Source organism: Montipora foliosa, chromosome 2, assembly GCF_036669935.1.
Source record: "Montipora foliosa isolate CH-2021 chromosome 2, ASM3666993v2, whole genome shotgun sequence".
NCBI lineage: Eukaryota > Metazoa > Cnidaria > Anthozoa > Scleractinia > Acroporidae > Montipora > Montipora foliosa.
In genome coordinates this window covers 21,668,100-21,689,585 of record NC_090870.1, presented here as the reverse complement: position 1 = coordinate 21,689,585, position 21,486 = coordinate 21,668,100, and the positions used below count along the sequence as shown (strand labels likewise).

Below are 21,486 nucleotides of genomic sequence, written 5' to 3'. Positions count from 1 at the left end.
CCAAGCGAGAAAGCGAGTGAAAACCCCCCTTGCCTTCTCTTCAGACTGCAAAGAATGTTCAATTAATAGGCCATCAACCAGTTACATTGTGACGACAACTTTAACATTTGTCGCGCGCGAAAATTCAGTGCTCATGCAATGTGGACAAGCAAGAAAATAACAACTCATGAATCAACCATAAACTAAAAGCAATCAATAAAGTAGAAGCCTACAACACGAGGAATTCCCAAGCGGTCACCCAGCGAAGTACTACTCTCGCCCTACAGGATTTGACTGCGGGGATCGGACGGGACCCGGTTTTTTGCCTGTGGTATGGTCGTAGACGGAAGAATACAAGCTCTAGTTGTATGTGTGATTTGTTTTCGTCTAGCCAAGCGAGAAAGCGACTGAAAACCCCCCTTGCCTTCCCTTCAGACTGCAAAGAATGTTCAATTAATAGGCCATCAACCAGTTACATTGTGACGACAACTTTAACATTTGTCGCGCGCGAAAATTCAGTGCTCATGCAATGTGGACAAGCAAGAAAATAACAACTCATGAATCAACCATAAACTAAAAGCAACCAATAAAGTAGAAACCTACAACACGAGGAATTCCCAAGCGGTCACCCAGCGAAGTACTACTCTCGCCCTACAGGATTTGACTGCGGGGATCGGACGGGACCCGGTTTTTTGCCTGTGGTATGGTCGTAGACGGAAGAATACAAGCTCTACTTGTATGTGTGATTTGCTTTCGTCTAGCAAAGAAAGAAAGCAAGTAAAAACCCCCCTTGCCTTCCCTTCAGACTGCAAAGAATGTTCAATTAATAGGCCATCAACCAGTTACATTGTGACGACAACTTTAACATTTGTCGCGCGCGAAAATTCAGTGCTCATGCAATGTGGACAAGCAAGAAAATAACAACTCATGAATCAACCATAAACTAAAAGCAATCAATAAAGTAGAAGCCTACAACACGAGGAATTCCCAAGCGGTCACCCAGCGAAGTACTACTCTCGCCCTACAGGATTTGACTGCGGGGATCGGACGGGACCCGGTTTTTTGCCTGTGGTATGGTCGTAGACGGAAGAATACAAGCTCTAGTTGTATGTGTGATTTGTTTTCGTCTAGCCAAGCGAGAAAGCGAGTGAAAACCCCCCTTGCCTTCCCTTCAGACTGCAAAGAATGTTCAATTAATAGGCCATCAACCAGTTACATTGTGACGACAACTTTAACATTTGTCGCGCGCGAAAATTCAGTGCTCATGCAATGTGGACAAGCAAGATAATAACAACTCATGAATCAACCATAAACTAAAAGCAATCAATAAAGTAGTAGCCTACAACACGAGGAATTCCCAAGCGGTCACCCAGCGAAGTACTACTCTTGCCCTACAGGATTTGACTGCGGGGATCGGACGGGACCCGGTTTTTTGCCTGTGGTATGGTCGTAGACGGAAGAATACAAGCTCTAGTTGTATGTGTGATTTGTTCTCGTCTAGCCAAGCGAGAAAGCGAGTGAAATTCCCCCTTCCTTCCCTTCAGACTGCAAAGAATGTTCAATTAATAGGCCATCAACCAGTTACATTGTGACGACAACTTTAACATTTGTCGCGCGCGAAAATTCAGTGCTCATGCAATGTGGACAAGCAAGAAAATAACAACTCATGAATCAACCATAAACTAAAAGCAATCAATAAAGTAGAAGCCTACAACACGAGGAATTCCCAAGCGGTCACCCAGCGAAGTACTACTCTCGCCTTACAGGATTTGACTGCGGGGATCGGACGGGACCCGGTTTTTTGCCTGTGGTATGGTCGTAGACGGAAGAATACAAGCTCTAGTTGTATGTGTGATTTGTTCTCGTCTAGCCAAGCGAGAAAGTGAGTGAAAATCCCCCTTCCCTTCCCTTCAGACTGCAAAGAATGTTCAATTAATAGGCCATCAACCAGTTACATTGTGACGACAACTTTAACATTTGTCGCGCGCGAAAATTCAGTGCTCATGCAATGTGGACAAGCAAGAAAATAACAACTCATGAATCAACCATAAACTAAAAGCAATCAATAAAGTAGAAGCCTACAACACGAGGAATTCCCAAGCGGTCACCCAGCGAAGTACTACTCTCGCCCTACAGGATTTGACTGCGGGGATCGGACGGGACCCGGTTTTTTGCCTGTGGTATGGTCGTAGACGGAAGAATACAAGCTCTAGTTGTATGTGTGATTTGTTTTCGTCTAGCCAAGCGAGAAAGCGAGTGAAAATCCCCCTTTGCCTTCCCTTCAGACTGCAAAGAATGTTCAATTAATAGGCCATCAACCAGTTACATTGTGACTACAACTTTAACATTTGTCGCGCGAAAATTCAGTGCTCATGCAATGTGGACAAGCAAGAAAATAACAACTCATGAATCAACCATAAACTAAAAGCAATCAATAAAGTAGAAGCCTACAACACGAGGAATTCCCAAGCGATCACCCAGCGAAGTACTACTCTCGCCCTACAGGATTTGACTGCGGGGATCGGACGGGACCCGGTTTTTTGCCTGTGGTATGGTCGTAGAAGAAAAAATACAAGCTCTAGTTGTATGTGTGATTTGTTTTTGTCTAGCCAAGCGAGAAAGCGAGTGAAAATCCTTTTTGCCTTCCCTTCAGACTGCAAAGAATGTTCAATTAATAGGCCATCAACCAGTTACATTGTAACTACAACTTTAACATTTGTCGCGCGCGAAAATTCAGTGCTCCTGCAATGTGGACAAGCAAGAAAATAACAACTCATGAATCAACCATAAACTAAAAGCAGGCAATAAAGTAGAAGCCTACAGCACGAGGAATTCCCAAGCGGTCACCCAGCGAAGTACTACTCTCGCCCTACAGGATTTGACTGCGGGGATCGGACGGGACCCGGTTTTTTGCCTGTGGTATGGTCGTAGACGGAAGAATACCAGCTCTATTTGTATGTGTGATTTGTTTTCGTCTAGCCAAGCGAGAAAGCGAGTGAAAATCCCCCTTGCCTTCCCTTCAGACTGCAAAGAATGTTCAATTAATAGGCCATCAACCAGTTAAATTGTGGCGACAACTTTAACATTTGTCGCGCGCGAAAATTCAGTGCTCATGCAATGTGGACAAGCAAGAAAATAACAACTCATGAATCAACCATAAACTAGAAACAATCAATAAAGTAGAAGCCTACAACACGAGGAATTCCCAAGCGGTCACCCAGCGAAGTACTACTCTCGCCCTACAAGATTTGACTGCGGGGATCAGACGGGACCCGGTTTTTTGCCTGTGGTATGGTCGTAGACGGAAGAATGCAAGCTCTAGTTGTATGTGTGATTTGTTTTCGTCTAGCCAAGCGAGAAAGCGAGTAAAAATCCCCCTAGCCTTCCCTTCAGACTGCAAAGAATGTTCAATTAATAGGCCATCAACCAGTTACATTGTGACGACAACTTTAACATTTGTCGCGCGCGAAAATTCAGTGCTCATGCAATGTGGACAAGCAAGAAAATAACAACTCATGAATCAACCATAAACTAAAAGCAATCAATAAAGTAGAAGCCGACAACACGAGGAATTCCCAAGCGGTCACCCAGCGAAGTACTACTCTCGCCCTACAGGATTTGACTGCGGGGATCGGACGGGACCCGGTTTTTTGCCTGTGGTATGGTCGTAGACGGAAGAATACAAGCTCTAGTTGTATGTGTGTTTTGTTTTCGTCTAGCCAAGCGAGAAAGCCAGTGAAAATCCCCCTTGCTTGTCCTTCAGACTGCAAAGAAAGTTCAATTAATAGGCCACCAACCAGTTACATTGTGACGACAACTTTAACATTTGTCGCGCGCGAAAATTCTGTGCTCATGCAATGTGGACAAGCAAGAAAATAACAACTCATTGTGACGACTGCGGGGATCGGACGGGACCTGGTTTTTTGCCGGTGGTATGGTCGTAGATGGAAGAAGACAAGCTCCAGTTGTATGTGTGTTTTGTTTTCGTCTAGCCCAGCGAGAAAGCGAGTGAAAATCCCCCTTGCTTGCCTTTCAGACTGCAAAGAATGTTTAATTAATAGGCCATCAACCAGTTACATTGTGAGGACAACTTTAAGTTTTGTCGCGATCGAAAATTCAGTGCTCATGCAATGTGGACAAGCAAAAAAATAACAACTCATTAATCAACCATAAACTAAAAGCAATAAATAAAGTAGAAGCCTACAACACGAGGAATTCCCAAGCATGAAGGGGTTATTTTCTAAAGTAAACTTGTATACTGAATTCCCAAGCAGTCTCCTAGGGAAGTTATACTCTCGCCTTACAGGATTTGACTGCGGGGATCGGACGGGACCCGGTTTTTTGCCTGTGGTATGGTCGTAGACGGAAGAATACAAGCTCTAGTTGTATGTGTGTTTTGTTTTTGTCTAGCCAAGCGAGAAAGCCAGTGAAAATCCCCCTTGCTTGCCCTTCAGACTGCAAAGAAACTTCAATTAATAGGCCATCAACCAGTTACATTGTGACGACAACTTTAATTTTTTTCTTGCGCGAAATTTCAGTGCTCATGCACTGTGGACAAGCCAAAAAATAACAACTCATGAATCAACCATAAACTAAAAGCAATCAATAAAGTAGAAGCCTACAACACGAGGAATTCGCAAGCGGTCACCCAGCGAAGTACTACTCTCGCCCTACAGGATTTGACTGCGGGGATCGCCTCGATCATTTCTGGAACCGCTGGCGAGCAGAGAATCTCACACAACTTAGAGAACAACATCGCTGTTCTAAGAGAGTTAGCTCACTGCGTAAGGTTCAAGTGGGAGATATTGTGTGCATACATGAGATGACGACCCCAAGACAGCTGTGGCGACTTGGAAGGATTCAATGCTTACTTTCTGGTCCGGATGGCGAAGTTCGAAGTGCTGTAGTGAAAGTTAATTCCGGCAACTTGCTTTCGTCAGAATGGAGACGCCCACTGCAGAGACTCTACCCTTTGGAAGTGAAGCTGAATATTGAACTGGATAACGCTGTTCCTATTACAGTTGTGAGGGATGAAGATGTCCCAGCAGGTGTTGTAAATTGTAGCTAAGAAACCTTTCTAAAGTGATGTGTACGAATTTTTGTAATAAGTTTGTTTGTCATGAGATTTTCTTAATTTTGAAGTTTGATTGATTGATGTCATCAATCGTGGGCGAGTGTGCATAAACTTGATCCGACTATTTCACGTGGTCGCACATTTTTTGACCCCCAACGAACTGAACATTGAAGTCTGGCGTTGTTCTTCGATTTGATCTTGAAAATAGCCTTGAAAGAAATGTGATTTCTTATTTCTACATACGACGTTGTCTTATTGCGTAAGGTGCTAAACTGCTGAATACCCCGCCACTTATTTGCATGTGAATAGCGTGTATTGTTATCTGTCTCGTTCTTTAAACGATGCCGCTAGCGTACGGTTCTTGTACAGGCTGTAACCACTAAAAATGTGATACAAGAATTATTTCTCAGTGCAGATTTGTTATCCAAACTAGCCTCGTTCCCAGGGTCTAAATTGTCTCAACGACAATGGAGCTCCTGGAAACGAGGTCGTGTCAAAACAAGTCCACAATTACAATGACGGCAAAATTCTCGCGCGCTTATGGGCTCATTTGTATTGTCAATAAGCGGACAGACACAAATTTGTAACTTTCGTTTCGAAGAGTTTAATTTATGCAAAATTTTGTGAAACGTCGATCTGTCACTTTTTAACCAATAGAAAGTCTCCTTTTTTCCATTAGCCAATAAGAGAGCGAGGCAAGTTATGAATTTGGCCGCGTCAAAATGAATAAAATTGAAGTTTCTCACATTTTTGTCTCGCGTTCTTCTCGTGTTTTGACTTAATTTTGACCCCTATGCCTTTTTGTTATTGTAAAAAACAAATTGATATCAGTTTTTCATGCGTCTGTCCGGTCATTAATAATGAATTTCGTCATAACATTGTCAAAGTAGTCTGCGATCGCCTCGTGCATCCGCAGCTACTTTGACGATGTTATGACGAAATTCATGATCAATAACAGGACAGACGCATGAAAAACTGACATCAATATGTTAATTAGCCGGACGTCACGCAATCCACACGAACATCTGCAAGTCACTTAGCGATGAAAGCGCTTAATTTTCGCTTATGAGATAAATACGTGTGTATAAATACATAAAATATGATGAAATTGTAGTCAGGAATTTGCATAATGACTATAAGAAATGTTGGACACTGACTTATTTGAACGTCAAACGACGTTCTCAAAAAACTTGGTAAAGACGTTTCGACTGAAAACCTTCGGTCATCCTAGGTTTGAATTTGACAAAAAGGCGACAGCTTCTTTCAACCGTTCATATTTGCGTATGTGCGTGACTACAAGTACGCGTGATCTCTGCTTGAGGCGAGGAACATTATCAACCTCGTCCCCAGGGCGCTTTTCTCTGGCTTTGGGAAAAGCGCCCTAGGGACGAGGTTGGAACACATAAATTGTCAGGAATTTCTGTATGTTCATTCAGGCAGTGTGGCCCAGTGGTTAGAGCGCTTGCCATGAGATCCGGAGATCCCGGGTTCAAGACCCGCTCTGACCACTCGTTGAATTTGATCCTGGTAGTCCCTGGTTCAACTTCCCAGCTGCACTTGTAAATAGCCAACTGGTTTGCCTCCGGCCAGATGGGATTCTTAATAATTGTTGTTGTTCTGTTCTGTTGTTTCGTTGTGTTTCATTGGCCCTGAAAAGCCCCAATGGGGAGCGGTCAATTAGTGTGTATTGTATCGTATTGTATTTGTTGTCCTATCCTAACGTAAGGCGTAACAGATGATCAATGACATCAATTAGTAATCAATGAGTAATCGATGAATAATCAGTTGATTAGTCATTGATTGTTGGCGATGATCAATGAGTAATCGATGAGTAATCGAAGCCCAAAAATGTTGTGGCCTATTGATTACTCATTGATGTAATTGATTACTCATCGATGACCCATCGATTACTCATCGACTATTATAATGCGCACAGCAGACACTTGTTGCTTTCTTGTACCATTTTTTTCGTTTGTGATTCTTTTCGCTGTGTTAGACGAAACTTTTCCTTGTATGTCAGTGAAATTCCTGTTGACAATGTCGAGGCGCAAAGTGCTAATCACAAATACAGATGATTCACAATTGTGCAATATTTCACTTAACCCAACTCTTTATATGTAATAACAAAACAATTTAACAGTAACCAACCAGTCTGAAAATGAAACTAACAAATTCGCTGACAAGAATCGACTACGTGGTTATCGATTTTTTTTGGTGGGTGTTTGTCAGCGAAGTAAAACTGCTTCGGTTTAGGCAAACATCCGTCATAAGCAGTTACATAACCAGCTTGAGTGTTGAATATTTGAACAAGTTCCGATTTTTTGGCCTTTGAGCTAAACGCGATTTCTTTATCTTTAAGAGTTGTTTTAGAACTGCTATTGTCATATTTTCGGCAGGTCCCTGTTTCATACGTTCTATTTTTTCATTCTTTTCTTTCTCTTGGGCTTCCTTCAATTTCTTTTGTTGCATCTCCAGTCTCTGCCGGTGGCCCTCGATTTCTGAAAGAATCTTGTCATCGAATAAAAGAATGCCCTCAGAAGATGGAGTTGCTGGAATTTTTTGGACGAACTGAAAAGAGTCCAGGATGGTGTATTTTCGTGAACGGAACATCTTGTTTGAAATCTTGCTAGAATTTTCACAGTCCAGGCTACAAACAAAAGAATTAACCACTAGTCTAATATGGTCCGTTTTCGATATTTTCCAATCAAATAATGGATGGGCATTTTTTCCTCTCGTTTGGAATGGTTGTCATTCTTTTTATTTGCCCAACAAGAAAGTCATGTTTGTTCCCGCCACAGGCAGACCATTTCTTTGTGCCTTAGGTTTGCGGAATCAGTGTTCTCCCCACTTGAGAGAAACACCTCGTACCGTTTATCGTGAGCAACAAAAAAGCGTCCGGTTGAAGGAATATAAAGCCTCCCTTGCTGCTAGGATAGAAATTCGGAAATATGGTAGGTTTGTCCCTCGTGGCGCACATATGAATAAGGATTTCTTTGAAGTTATTTTGAGCCAGCATTAGCATCCGTCTCTTTTAAGTTTCTCTTTCCAAATACCATTTTGGGAGAATCGTCGCTGAGAATGTGGACATTATTTGAGCTCTTGTGCGGAAATTGCAATTCTATGGACTTTGAAGAGTTTGGTTCTTGGGGAGAAAGGTAGTTCTCTTGTTGTTTCGATTCAGAACATACTGAAGTTACTTGGCTAGTAGAGGCAGCAATGTCGATGAGGTCGTTTAATAAAACAGTTGCCAAAGTATCCTCTGCGGACAGACTCTCGATTTCATCTTGACCAAGAATTTTGTTTTCATCAGGGCCATCGCCAGAGGACAACAACTCTGTCTCGTCATTAACAATTTCAAAATTACCGTTAAACTGTAGAACTCCTGATGATTCTTCTAAAATATTTTCTTGGAGTAAACTGCGGTCCATGCCGAGCAGTTTAATTGTTTCTAGTGCCTTGGCCTCAGCTGTTTTCATTGAACGTGTAAGGGCCGATTTACACGATACGATTTTGTCGCATGCGACAAGCTCACGACAGGCCTACGACATAACTTACGATCGTCGCAGCGTTTTAAAACATGTTTTAAAATGCTACGACATTTTTTCTGACGTACACAACAATCGTAAATCATGTCGTGGGCCTGTCGTAAGCCGTTGTCGCATGCGACAAAGTCGTACCGTGTAAATCGGCCCTAATAGTGTCTTCAACGTCATCAGGCCAATGCGGAAACCTATAGTTTGATTCTAACTGATCTTCCGCTCCCTTTGACCTTTTTGAAAGTGTTATCCCTCTCTGGTTTTGTTCAGACAAAGCATGTTTTTCAGATAGCTTTCATAGCCTGCCACATAAGTCAATCATTTCAATAAGTGCTACATTTGTTTTCGTTTTTTGAAAACATCGTATTTTCGCAAACAGTTTTTCGCATGGATCGCTGCCAAATAGCCAGGGCGCAAATGGAGCTTCACGATAGTACTTAGCAAAAACTTTGACAGCGAGTATAAGTGAATGACCAGAAATTATCATGTCTCTGTATGTTTGATCGCTGATAAAGTTGCTGTTGACATCGTACTTTTCAAGTTTTACAAATTTCCTCCGCAGTCTAAGGAAAACCACCGGCATCCACGCTTCTTCAATCCTTTCGGCTATTGTCAAGTTGTTGCATGCGTAAGCATTGCGCATTTTCTGTCCAATTTTCAAATATACCCTGCTTGCAACTGTTTCGTTGTCGTCAAAATTCAAAAGACACGATCTCACACGAGGATGAAGAAGCCTTAAGGCCGCATTAACGTTCTGCTTATCCTTCACCCAAACGTCTAGTTTGCCATAGTCCCGTCGCCAAACGATAATTTTGGAACACTTGAATTATGTGCTCCAACATAGCACATTTTTGCCCCATAATTAAAAGGCGTCTGGTATTAAGCAACTGATTTCGCCATTTTTTTACCATATGCAACTGATCTGGAAACATAAGTTCGGGTACGTAATTGTCATTACTTATTTTTTCCAACGGCGCAAAAAAACGTAAAATCAGATGCTTCTACAGACAACTTCCCATGCTCCTTGTTTCCAGCACCGTGGCAACGAATGTGAAAGTATTTTCGTATCTTGCTATCTCCATCCGCTCCAAGCCCTAAGATATTTATCCCAGATTTTCCGGCCCAAGCTCTAGAATTGCGCATCCAAGTATCAACAGTATCGGCTGTTTCTCCCTTTATGACAGGTTATATTGCTAAAGTAAATGATGGAATAGACGGCTGAAGCGGAACCAGTAGAAAAGCATACGCCTGACATGCTTTCTCGTATTCTTGTTCTTCTACGCAGTCAATGATGTCTTGTGTGGAATTTACCCTCACTTCTTCATTTGTTGCATAACCAATTATTCTATTTTCACGACATCGACCGATTTGCGCAGTAGCTGTCGCATCAACGGCAAGAGGAAAAAGGCCTTTATAACCGAGTTTGTCATAAAACACTTTTGCATCTTTGAAGCTATCGCTAGTTAACGACTCAGCAACGGCCTTTTCACTTCTCGCTTCTCTGTAAACGGAGCTTACACAAGGCCCACCAAAGTTCTTAGCTACTAGCTCACAAACCATCGGGCCACCATAATCAAGAAGTATAGCAAATAGCGACTTGATGGTTGAACTCCAAGTGTTTCTACCTTTCCTTGACTGTTAACTATAGATCGTTCAAAAATGTCTCAATAAACTTTGTGTTCACATCACCATCTTTGAAGAGGTTGGCTAGCCTGAGCAACCGATTCATCAAACGGCGGGCAGAACAATTCAAGTTAAGCGCATCACCTGGTCCTGCTTTAGATACAGCAGAACTTAGCCAAGAAGCACTGCACCTTTTGCGACTGATCATGAACAAAATCCCCATCGCGCAGTTTGCAGCCCACATGTTGGAAAGATCCCAGGGTAGAGGATCCGAAATTCTCAACAAACCTAAGACCTTTGAACAACTGTCGGAGGAAGGAAGAGAACCCTACCGAAGAATAAAGAACTGGCTACAGCAAGAAGATCCCATAGGGGATCTGAGAGGAAAGATTCAAGGTACATGAATCACTTTTGAACACGTGTAATTTGATCAATTCGCAAGAACTATTTCCGTTGCAAAGTCTATATGCCTTGTGTACTGCGCTGACATCGTTCATAGAAATGTTTTTTTTTTCATGAGTGCTCCGTTGCTTTGCATATTAAAGTCGTTTTGTTTTTGTTTTATAGGGAAAAGGAAGCGAGCTGCTTCATCAACCGCAAACAGGAGGACGAAATTTCGTATTTGCAGAAAATGGCCCTTGAGGTCTTGTACCGAGAGCAAGTATCCATCGCACGGAGTTATTGAAGAATTTGCAAAACTGAACAACCTTGACGGGGCAACCGTCAAGGTGTGGTTCAACAACAAACGGCAAAGAGTTATATGATGGAGAACCTTCTGAAGCTTAATTTCTATGTACTACTAGCTGAAAAGAATAAACCTGGAAGCATCTGTTTACATTTAAGTTGTTTTAAGTTTGTTTTTCTTCACTAAATACCGTTTTACAGCCTCGAGATAATATCGATGAGTAATGGATGAAAACGATGACTAATCAATGCAATCAATGACTAATCGATGACCGAAAATTTTGTGGCCTATCGATTAGTCATCGATTACTCATTGATCATCGGCAATAATCAATGACTAATCAACTGATTACCTATCGATTACCTAATGATTACTCGTTGATTTCATTGATGTCATTGATGCCATCGATTAGTTTTGTCTGGTGTATTGTATTATATGTAGAAATTCCTGACATTTATGTTTCACTTCCATAATGTTCCTCGCCTCGCGCAGAGATCACGCGTACTTGTAGTCACGCACATACGCAAATATGAACGGTTGAAAGAAGATGTCGCTTTTTTGTCAAATTCAAACCGAGGATGACCGAAGGTTTCGAAACGTATTTACCAAGTTTTTTGAGAACGTCGTTTGATGTTCAAATAAGTCAGTGTCCAACATTTCTTATAGTCATTATGTATTAATACCTCTCCTAATATACTTGAAACGCTCAGACTGCTGAGATTCATAGGCATAGAAGCAAGGTGACAAATGCTGCACATGTATTTTTGAAACGAAAGACGTCATGGAACTCGAAATTTAAAAGGATTTAATCGCTGGGTCAGGCGGAGAAGAGAGACTCTGGGAACGAGGTTGACAATGCGAATCGATGTGTATACCATCATGCTTTGTAAACGTTGGCACAAGATGGCGGTGCAACGGTGGGGGATGGTAAGAGGGTTTTTTGAGTGCAAAACTATCTGTTTCTCTCTACAGAGAGGAAACGCTCATAGCTTTACGTTACAGAAAACCTCTTTTGTCGTAATCGCTTATCTTGTAGTATAATAACGACTACCATTGTATTTTGGCGTCCATTTCATTGTCATGGCAGCAGAGCCCAATTTTAAAGGTCTTTTACAAATTCACTGCCAAAGAACGAAGGTTGCATTGCCGCAATACACCTGTGTCCAGAGAATGAAGAATAATCGCGCAGTTTTCATCGCCAATCTAACGGTTTCAGGGCAAAATTTTACCAGTGAAGCCGAATTTAGCAGCAAAAAGCAGGCAGAAAAAAACGCAGCAAAAGTTGCTTTATTTAAGTTAGGAATCTTTCCTGCAGATATATCAAATTCGTCATCCGATCCAGCTCTATGTACATCTGAGTCTGAATTAGGCGAACACAAGGAAGGACATGCTTGTACAGAAGTAAGTTTTGTAACTGCAGAACAATCACACAAAGATGGCTCCATGGTTTCAGCCTCCCTTCAGGAAGGGCAAGGCAGACAACAATGTCCTTCATCAGAAGTTGAAAGACCATTGCTGTCTTCAGTTATTTCAAATCCAGTTTCAATAAAAAACAATGCGCCTTTGTCTTACAAGAACGTTCTACAAGAAAGAGCACAGAAAATGGGATTGCCGCTTCCACATTATGAGACCACAAAAGGAAATGGTGGCTTTGTATGTGCGGTTTTATTTAATGGCCAGAGCTTCAAAAGTGACAAAGTTTCACCAAACAAAAAAATGGCAGAGCAAAATGCTGCTTCTGTAGCAATTAAAACATTACCTTGTGGGGAGCAAACGCATGAAGAACCTTTAATACCTGGAAGTGATGCAGCATCTAGAATGAGTGTCACTACTCCTACTTGCAATAGTTTGGATGCCACGGTATCATACAAGAATCTTCTACAGGAAAACTGTCAGCAAAGAGGACACAGATGCCCAGTATACTCAACCAGTTGGAAAGGTACTTGTTACTAATGTAATTGTATGGGGTTTGTTTTACTTTGTTAGGAGACAGTGCAGCCCAGTGGTTAGGCTGCTTGTTAGGGGAAAGAGAGGGAAAAAAAGCCCTCTTCTTGTGAGAGGCAATTTATTTTAGTGGGATAGGGCATGATTTTACTGTTGAAAGGTTCAACTGTATTTGCAATGTAGTAGCAATCATGTTCCCTAACATGAACAAACAGCATGATTAGCATGTCATGTAAGCCTTCTTGTCACCCATCCTGGAGATGACAGCGCAAAAGAAATCTGTTCCCCAAGCAGTGCAGGTTTGATTTGGGTTGAGCTGATAGCACAAAAATTTTGAATTTGCACAGCAACACATCATGATTGACATAGCGTTGACAGCACACAAATCTTGAGTTTGCCCGGCAACATAGGTTTGATTGGTGCAGGGTTGACAGTGTAAAGATTGTGAATTTACCCAGCAACGCAGTTTTTATTAGTGCAGAAATAGCATTATTTGTACCATTTTGTCTGTTTTAGTTAATTTTAGGGGATTAGAGACATCTGTGTCTATTTCAGATACCATTGTACAATGTAGCTCATTTCAGATCATTAATTTTTTAGATACTGTTGTAGATACTTTTAGGTAATTTTAGATCATTTTAGATACCATTGTAGCTCATTTTAGGTCATTCCTTGTTTTAGTTTTGTTCCAGGTAGTCCCTGGTTCAATTTTCTGGCTACGCCTTGTAAATGGAATTGGGATTCTCAAGAAAAAAAGTTGTTCTGTTCAATGCTCAGAGATATTTAACAATTATTCCGTGAGCGTGCGTTGGATATGAGATGATAGCTAACGAGGCGCGTAGCGCCGAGTTGGCTATAATCATCTCATATCCAACAAGCGCGAGTGGAATAATTTTTTTATTAAAAACGCCCCTAAAATATAGAAAACTAGACTACAATAAAAATAAAAAGGCCCAAAAAATCACGCATATGCTTGCCGTGTTTCCCAGGGGGGGTACTCGATGTATCCTTGGTTGGGGAGGTGCGGCGCGGCCCCTCATACCCTGACCCTGTTAAAGACAAATATCGCTGATTGTCTTACCCATTTTAAGACAGAATTCCGATTTTTGATACCCTGTTTAAGACATTTAACCCAGTTTAAGACAAAAATTGATAAATCGATACCCTGATTAAGACAAAAATTATAAATTTGATACCCTGTTCAAGACAAAAATCCCGAAAAACATACCCTGGCTGGCCGCACGTCCCCATTAAGCCCTTATATGGGTGTACCCCCCCCCCCCCCCCCCCGGGCCGTGTTTGTACTGTAGATCATGGTATAATGGCTCATCACCCATGATGGCTTAGCCAATCAAAACTCTCAAATTGCATTATCCAATGATCAAGTTTTTAATAATACCTATTATTAAATTCTAAATCTCGCATAATGCATTTCCTGTGTTCTGATTGCTTCTCTCAGTCTCGGTTATCAGCTCATGTACCTTAGTTTGCCCTTATATGGTAAATGATTGCACTTAGCGTTGCTAAACTAAAAATTGTTTTGGCAGAAAGCAAAATTTCTCTCAGTAATAAGCAAAAAAAAAAGTTTTTTGGAAAGTTTGGATCAATTCTGAAGCTTAGAAGTAAGCAAAAAGGTAAAAAATGTTTTTGTGATGAGTCTGCTGTAACATTGTACAAAGAGTAGTTAACAAATACCTTTACAAGGTCCACAACACCTCAGTTGATGCATCCCTGCAGGACCATTCTGAGGGAACAACCAAATGGTTTTTCAAATTACCTTATATTGGCCAGTACAGTACAGTACAGTATAGTACGGTATATATATACTGTATAGTATGTGCCTTATAAACTGGCCCCCATGAACAAGTATACAGCCTTTGGATGAAAGTCAAAGCTTTACTTGTTAATGGATGCCAGTTTATAAGGCACATACTTTAATTTAATGGTCTCTACATTTTTTGTGGGGGGGGGGGGGGGGGGAAGAGGGGTTTGTGCTCTGTTTAATAGGCCATTTCGGAGTTCACGTCTGCCTCCTCTTCAAAGCGAGTCTAAGTGCGAAGTTTTTCTAATGAAAATTAGTTTTCATTCATATGTAAAGTAGAACTAATTAACATCACAAAAACTTTGCACTTAGACTCGCTTTGAAGAGGAGGCAGACATGAACTCGGAAATGACCTATTGCATCTGAAAATTACTGAGTTAAAGACATAACTACAATTAGTATCACCCAACTAGTGGACCAATGCAAACCCTGCATTTTAATTGGCTGCACTACAAGAGGACTATTAGTGATAGGCCTCGAGTAGAGAAAAGCGTGACGCTTTCTTTCATTTTATTCCCAAATAAACATTTCTTCAACTTTGTTATTGCCTTTTCTGTCTGACGAGTTGGGTGATAGTAAAACAATTAGACCCTTCGCCCTCAAGGTCCACGGGTCAATAGCCCATTCCGCTTCACCTCATGGACTATCGACAAGTAGCCCTTGTGGGCTACATGTCTAATTGTTAATTATGAATAATGTCAGTTACAATACACTTCAGTTTAACATGTTTATGTAGGTGCAGAGCCTTTCCATAACTGTTAAGTTAAGTTAAGGGGGTCTCACTTGTTAATATCATGGGCCATTCATTTCAGTCAAAGGTGACTAAAATAAATGATGCATACATGTATGTTGCCACTGAATTTACATGTAGGTTCATCTGTACTCTGAAATGAGATTGTAACTATTATAAATTGAGGTTTTTAGATGTAGTTTAGTTCTACTGGAAATTAAGTCTTCTTTTTTTGTTTTACCTTTAATTTCTATTGTTCCCAAGAGTTTGGATTTGTCAGTGTTGTTCATGTTGGGGACAAGACTGCATCCACAAAGACACCTTGTGAAAGCAAGAAAAGAGCAGAACAAGCAGCTGCACGCGAAGCCCTGTTGATGCTTGGAGTTTGTAATCCAGAGGATGTATACAAAAGCAAGGGAGAAAACAAAAACAAACTGAAGAGAAAATATGCTCCAATGTCGGGATTCGAAAGAAGATCATGGGTACATTCACATGGAGGACCTGGTCTGGCACATTCAAGTCAATGGTAGGGTTGATGATCATAATGATGATGATGATGATGATGATGCACCTGGCCACTTGCACTTTTATTTGTCCCTCCCTCCCTCAATTATATTTTGCACTATTATGTTGGTCTGTATTTTGCCAAAACTGAGACCAAATTGAAATTAGAACAAAGAACAATAATATCGTTGGTTCTAACAATGAAATGATATATGAAATGGATCATATATAAATTTATGAACTGCGGATATGAAATCAAGTGAAGCTATGATCCTCGCAGTTATGAACGCAATGTTTGCAATTACGTAGAGAAGCCTGAAAAATTCAGGACTTCAACGGGGTTTGAACCTGTGACCTTGCGATACTGGTGTGACACTCTAACCAACTGAGCTATGAAGCCACTGACATTGGGAGCTGGTCATTTGTGGGTTCTAATGTTCCCATGAGGAATGATTCTGTGGCTTCATAGCTCAGTTGCATCGCACCGGTATCGCGAAGTCACGGGTTCAAACCCTGTTGAAGTCCTGAATTTTTCAGGCTTCTTTACATAATTGCAAAAATTGCGTTCATAACTGTGAGGATCATAGCATCATTTGACTGTTGGTTCTGCTATGAACTGTTTTATTCAGTAATTTTGGATTATGAAACTGGGGCATAACACTGTTACATGTACATTTTGTACTTACATGTATCAGTATTATAACATGCATCTTGGGCTTCAGAATTTGGCCACCATTTGACAAAATAACCAAACATAGGAAAAGCTTTTAAAGTTAGCTGGGACACCATTGGACACAATGCTATGGGTTGCTAATACTGGCAACAACCTAAATGGGTACACACTTTTCCTCTAAAAGATGATGTTTTAGACTTAGGGTGCGTTCGATTGACCGTATTCCGGAATTGGATTACATGGAATAAAAGTTAGAAATCCTTCGTTTTATGGAGATTCACATTAAAAATTAATAATTATTGTCAAATTCTATTGTCAAACTATGCTATTTTAATTTAATTAAACATATTTTTATTATCCTTGTTGCTTCAAAATGCCAGACATACCATTTTGAATCATCACTCCACGTATTCTTATTCTGGAATACGGTGAATCGAACGCACCTTTACACATGTAAAATGTTCTGTTTTTTTAATATCAAGCAAGTATTTACATGTACTGATTGGAAAAAGCAGTTTCTCAACACTTACGTGTACATGTACATTACTTACTGTAGTAAGGCAAAAGTATAGCTTTTGAAATCCACTTTGAAGTTAACTGCTATTTATCATGACTTCAAGTGCAGTCAGTGCTTACAATGTACACTATACTGTGTATGAAAGGTGCACTATGATGTGCTTCTTTTCTCTCATTCAATTACAGGAGTGAGCTAGATTACTATTGGGAACAAGCCATTCTTAGTAAAAGGCAAAAGTTAGATTCAAGTGTATCTCATGGAAACATTGCAAGAAATGAAGAAGTAAGACCATTTAAGTTACCTCAAGATCACAGACGAGACTTTGCAGTTGGTGAAATTTGGAAGGAGAAGAAAAGCATTGTCATTGTTGGGCATGAAGGGGCATCATTTATTCTGAATTGCACAAGGGTTCCTGGGACTTGCAACATTTTCAACACTCGTACAATGTCACTTGTTCTTCTTGAACCTGGTAAAGATAACTGCGATATTGACACAATGAACAACGTATTAGTCCACAGCTTTAAATATTAGTTTTATGTATCCTTTGGCTAGTACTTTCCTCCAATAATTTACTTTGGGTTTTCTCTCCTCTTCCCCCGGATCAAGTGATAGTGCAGACATCTCCTAGTGTTAGCATTCCCATGTAAAGGCCTGGAAACTAGTAAGGAAAAGGAAAGGAAAGGAAAGGAACGTTATTTTAGTGTCACTGTCTAGTCGTTCTAGCGCTGGAGCATTACACTGTAATTGGGGACACTGTAAACTGAAATTAACAATCAACGTAAATCAAGTCAAATGTTGGTTTTCTAGTCAACTAAAACATGTGTGTACATGTACATTGCAAATTGAAAGGAAGGTTGAAAGGAAAGGTGCAATATACTAGAGAACAAAAATGTAAGATATTTTCACAGTGTGCACACAAAGTTTGTAAGAGAGTAAAGCAGTACAACAGGCAAACAGCTGCACTGAATTTAGATTTAATTCTGTTCAACACATTCCCAATTAATTGACAACTATTTCATTGATGTTGGTACTCTGTACATCTGTGCACCTTGGTACAACAGACACACTTCTGATCCCTGATAAGTACATGTAAGTCAGCTGCTGTCTGTTATTATTGTCACATGATAAATTATTATGAAGGATTTGCTACTTAATATGGATTTCATTTGCATGTGACATCTTTTTCAATCAAAATTTTCCACACAAAAAAAAAATTGGGAGGTGTTCTCCATGCCGTATTCCAACCTAAAATCTTGCATGTGGGTCAGACTTCATTGCCATGATCTCTGTGACCAACATACTGTAGCTTTGTCTGGAGAAAAGCCCTTATTACACGTAAGGGGAAGAAGCATTTTTTGCTTCTTTTAGTGTGGCAATAGCCATTGTATGGTTTCTTGCAGCCTTTTGTTATTTAAACTGAATGGATCTTGGTCATCTTTTTCATCATCATTTTGCTGTTTATTGTGACATTTAGGTTGCCGTATTGTTGGTCTTGATGCTCAGTACTGTCATCACAATGGTAAGGTGGCTCTTCAAGCTGAGAGATGTGCTGATATCATCATTCCAGTAAACCCAGACCCAGTACTAACAAGTTGTGGTGTTGTACTCTTGTTTCAAGATCTGCAGTCGGGGTAAATATCTTTTTTCCTTTATAGTGACAGCTTCTTTGGTGTCATTAGTATTTTTCCTAATCTTCCTACATTGTACATTGTCACAGACTGTTTTTGGTTTCAAAGAACTTTGTGCCTCTTTAAATAAAAATTTTCAAATTTCAGTTTTTGAAATGTGTTGGAAGCAATAGTGAGTTACATTTGCTTTTTGCTTTCTGGTATACAGTGTAGGCATTTTGCAACATTTCTGCTGCCAGGATTCCGTTATTTTTCCAGAAATAAAAAGGCAGCTCAAAATATGCTACCATGGCGATTTTCATTAGTATATTGTTAAAAGAATTTATAATTATTTGTATGGGAAAAGGATGCTTTACGACCCAGTCGTGCTTCAATGATTTTCATACAAATTAATGCTTTAAAATTCTTTCTTCAAAATTTGAAAGTCTGAAAATTTCCACCCTTGCACATTTATTCTTGCTTATTTGACCCATGGGAAAAATAGGAATCTGAGCTCTTTTTTGTGACACATAATTATGAAAAAGTTTTCATTCATAAACAAAAGTATGGAATTTTTGAGCATTTAATTAAATGGTCGTAAAATTTTTCCTTAAAGTGCTACTACGTGTATGACCAAAAAAATGGAATTTATTTTTCTTTGGATTTTAAAAACTATATCAACTAAACAGGAAGCGACTGAAGTTTTAAGCCTTGATTTAAAAAAGTCACCTGTTTATTTTCACTGGAATTTTCCTATTTCGTGGAGAGCCATTACTAACTTTGGAATCTTGAGAGAGCTGGATCGAGGAGAAAATGATGTCAAAGACTCAGTGGTTTAAGATTGCAATGCGTGTGTACGCAGCTGAATTAATATGCAGCACAAGAGTTTTGGGCTTTCAGACTTTCAAACTTGTGTTTTGCATATATAATAAGCTGCGTTTACATGCTGAAATTTTAAGATAGTGAGTCAATGACGTCACTTTTCCCTAGATCCAACCCCCTGATGTCCAATCGGTCAGTTTGGAACATGAGTAATGGCAGACCTTGAAAAATCAAAGCTCAAAATTTTGCCAGTCAAGTGTGAAGCAGTCACACTCTCAAAATCTGAAGGAAAAAACAAAGTGATTTTTTTATCACAGTAGCACTTTAAGTGGTATTTCTCCGAACATTTGTATTCTGGCTAAGACAAGCATGATCTCTCTATGTCTGGAATTTATAAAGTCTGCATGTGCTCTAAGTTCACCAATTATCAGTCATGTGACCAGTTGCAAATGGCCTAGTACTATTAATTTTCATGGTGTTACATGTTGGCTAAAAGAGCCATCATTAGGTACTAATAGGCAACAATATTATTGTTGTCCACATTTTGTTGCAAGCTGTGATGTGTCCTTGCTTCTAAAGCCACTTTCAGGCATGTACAGTGTAACTACTGCAAAGATGTTCACAGCAAAGCGCATACAACATTCAAAATGGTGACCCTCATAGTCCAACATGGAAACAAGGCTTGACCTTCAAATGCTTTGTAACCATCGTCAACGGTGGCGAATCTTCGACAAAATTATCATATTTTTAATTGGAGAGTATCTGACACGTATTTTGACCATGCTAACGTGAAATTAAGGCTGCATCACATAATGCCTTGTAATTATTGTTTGTGTCAACAGATTGTCCCAATATTACGGTACTTATACTATCTATTGGAGGGTAACTTACACAACCCTGTAGCATAACAGTCATGAGTGTGATCTTGTGTCCATCATAACATGCAATAGAGCCTTTTTTCATGAAAGGCCTTGTGGCATATTTTGCATCGCCTACTTTTTACAACTAAGTCAATTCAGTCAAATGAACTTTTTTTACAACTCCCTTACAAGGATATAAAAGGTATCCTATTCATCTCCGTCGTCTTCCTCCTCCTCCTCTTCATCATCATCCTCTTCATCCTCTTTATCATCAGATAACTCATGATCATTGTCATCAGCATCATTATCACAGCTTCCATCATCTACAGCATCATTGCAGCTGCGGAGATCGGTACATTTAAGTCCTGCTTCGCGACATTGGCATCTATTATTGGAACATTTCTCCCTAATTAGATGGAGGATTGCATTTTTCTTTAACGTTGGAAATAAGTGTCCTAGGCTGGTACAGCAGGGAGACTAATTTCTCAATTCCGGCAGCGGTCTTTGCTGTGGGTTGTGCAATTTAACCCAGATCTGCACGGTTACACTAGTCTCATTAGCTTCTGGGAATGCTTTCCAACACAATAGCTTCAGAAAGAGAGAAATGATCCTTGCACTTATGTGGACAATTGAAGCAATTGTCTCATCTTGACATCTTGAAGAATTCAGGTGACTCCAACGGCATTTGAGTGCATAACCTCGGCGATGCTGATGTAATGCTCTACCTCTCCGGCAGTTAATCAATTTCGGTGTTGACTGAGCCGAGAGTAATCAGCGCCGGATTTGCGCGTTGCTCGTTCTTAGGTGTGCAGTTAGTCCAGCCTTGGATCTACTTAAGCGGTTTCACCTAGTGCACTTTACGGAAAGCAGTTGTTGTTGTAGGCCATCATCGCCATGTTTTATGACTTCAGCTGGTATGCCATCCAGACCAGACGCTTTACACTGTACCAAGGTTAGCAGCTTTTACAGCTTTCCTTAGTTCTTCCATTCAAATGCATCCTTGTCTATCGAGCAGTTAGGTGGTCAGTTGCATCATTGTCTACAGTGCCTTCTTGATTCAGCAGTTGGTGAAAATGCTCTTTCCATCTGTCTGATATTTCTTTCACGTAC

The 21,486-nt window shown here is 40.3% G+C and overlaps 2 protein-coding genes and 10 non-coding genes across 12 annotated transcripts in view; 2 read left to right on the top strand and 10 right to left on the bottom strand.

Annotated features, from left to right (window-relative positions):
* Positions 1-205: 205 nt before the first annotated feature.
* Positions 206-324, bottom strand: LOC137994000 (5S ribosomal RNA). Its single transcript, XR_011122111.1, has one exon. It is a non-coding gene; the product is annotated as a 5S ribosomal RNA (ribosomal RNA).
* Positions 325-575: 251 nt separating this feature from the next.
* LOC137993897 (5S ribosomal RNA) lies at positions 576-694 on the bottom strand. Its single transcript, XR_011122041.1, has one exon. It is a non-coding gene; the product is annotated as a 5S ribosomal RNA (ribosomal RNA).
* Positions 695-945: 251 nt separating this feature from the next.
* Positions 946-1,064, bottom strand: LOC137993999 (5S ribosomal RNA). The gene has a single exon (XR_011122110.1). It is a non-coding gene; the product is annotated as a 5S ribosomal RNA (ribosomal RNA).
* Positions 1,065-1,315: 251 nt separating this feature from the next.
* Positions 1,316-1,434, bottom strand: LOC137993902 (5S ribosomal RNA). Its single transcript, XR_011122046.1, has one exon. It is a non-coding gene; the product is annotated as a 5S ribosomal RNA (ribosomal RNA).
* A 250-nt stretch (positions 1,435-1,684) lies between these two features.
* On the bottom strand, positions 1,685-1,803 carry LOC137993904 (5S ribosomal RNA). Its single transcript, XR_011122048.1, has one exon. It is a non-coding gene; the product is annotated as a 5S ribosomal RNA (ribosomal RNA).
* A 251-nt stretch (positions 1,804-2,054) lies between these two features.
* On the bottom strand, positions 2,055-2,173 carry LOC137993998 (5S ribosomal RNA). Its single transcript, XR_011122109.1, has one exon. It is a non-coding gene; the product is annotated as a 5S ribosomal RNA (ribosomal RNA).
* A 250-nt stretch (positions 2,174-2,423) lies between these two features.
* On the bottom strand, positions 2,424-2,542 carry LOC137993919 (5S ribosomal RNA). Its single transcript, XR_011122062.1, has one exon. It is a non-coding gene; the product is annotated as a 5S ribosomal RNA (ribosomal RNA).
* A 251-nt stretch (positions 2,543-2,793) lies between these two features.
* LOC137993899 (5S ribosomal RNA) lies at positions 2,794-2,912 on the bottom strand. Its single transcript, XR_011122043.1, has one exon. It is a non-coding gene; the product is annotated as a 5S ribosomal RNA (ribosomal RNA).
* Positions 2,913-3,163: 251 nt separating this feature from the next.
* LOC137993898 (5S ribosomal RNA) lies at positions 3,164-3,282 on the bottom strand. The gene has a single exon (XR_011122042.1). It is a non-coding gene; the product is annotated as a 5S ribosomal RNA (ribosomal RNA).
* A 251-nt stretch (positions 3,283-3,533) lies between these two features.
* Positions 3,534-3,652, bottom strand: LOC137993900 (5S ribosomal RNA). Its single transcript, XR_011122044.1, has one exon. It is a non-coding gene; the product is annotated as a 5S ribosomal RNA (ribosomal RNA).
* A 6,766-nt stretch (positions 3,653-10,418) lies between these two features.
* On the top strand, positions 10,419-10,976 carry LOC137991315 (one cut domain family member 3-like). The gene is made up of 2 exons (XM_068836424.1): positions 10,419-10,608; positions 10,780-10,976. The coding sequence occupies exons 1-2, from the start codon at positions 10,419-10,421 to the stop codon at positions 10,974-10,976; spliced, it is 387 nt and encodes a 128-aa protein (XP_068692525.1).
* An 800-nt stretch (positions 10,977-11,776) lies between these two features.
* The window catches only part of LOC137992665 (uncharacterized), a 50,405-nt gene continuing 40,695 nt past the window's right edge, over positions 11,777-21,486 (top strand). Inside the window, exons 1-4 of the mRNA XM_068838140.1 lie at positions 11,777-12,836; positions 15,658-15,919; positions 17,273-17,556; positions 18,562-18,718. Of these exons, the coding sequence (XP_068694241.1) occupies positions 11,978-12,836; positions 15,658-15,919; positions 17,273-17,556; positions 18,562-18,718 (1,562 nt within the window). The 5' untranslated portion in view covers positions 11,777-11,977. The remainder of the gene's footprint in view (positions 12,837-15,657; positions 15,920-17,272; positions 17,557-18,561; positions 18,719-21,486) is intronic.

Coding starts and splice junctions, on each gene's coding strand:
- LOC137991315 (XM_068836424.1), top strand. CDS start 10,419: ATGAACAAAATCCCCATCGCGCAGTTTGCAGCCCACATGTTGGAAAGA. Junction 10,609..10,779: donor TCTGAGAGGAAAGATTCAAG/GTACATGAATCA, acceptor TTTGTTTTATAG/GGAAAAGGAAGCGAGCTGCT.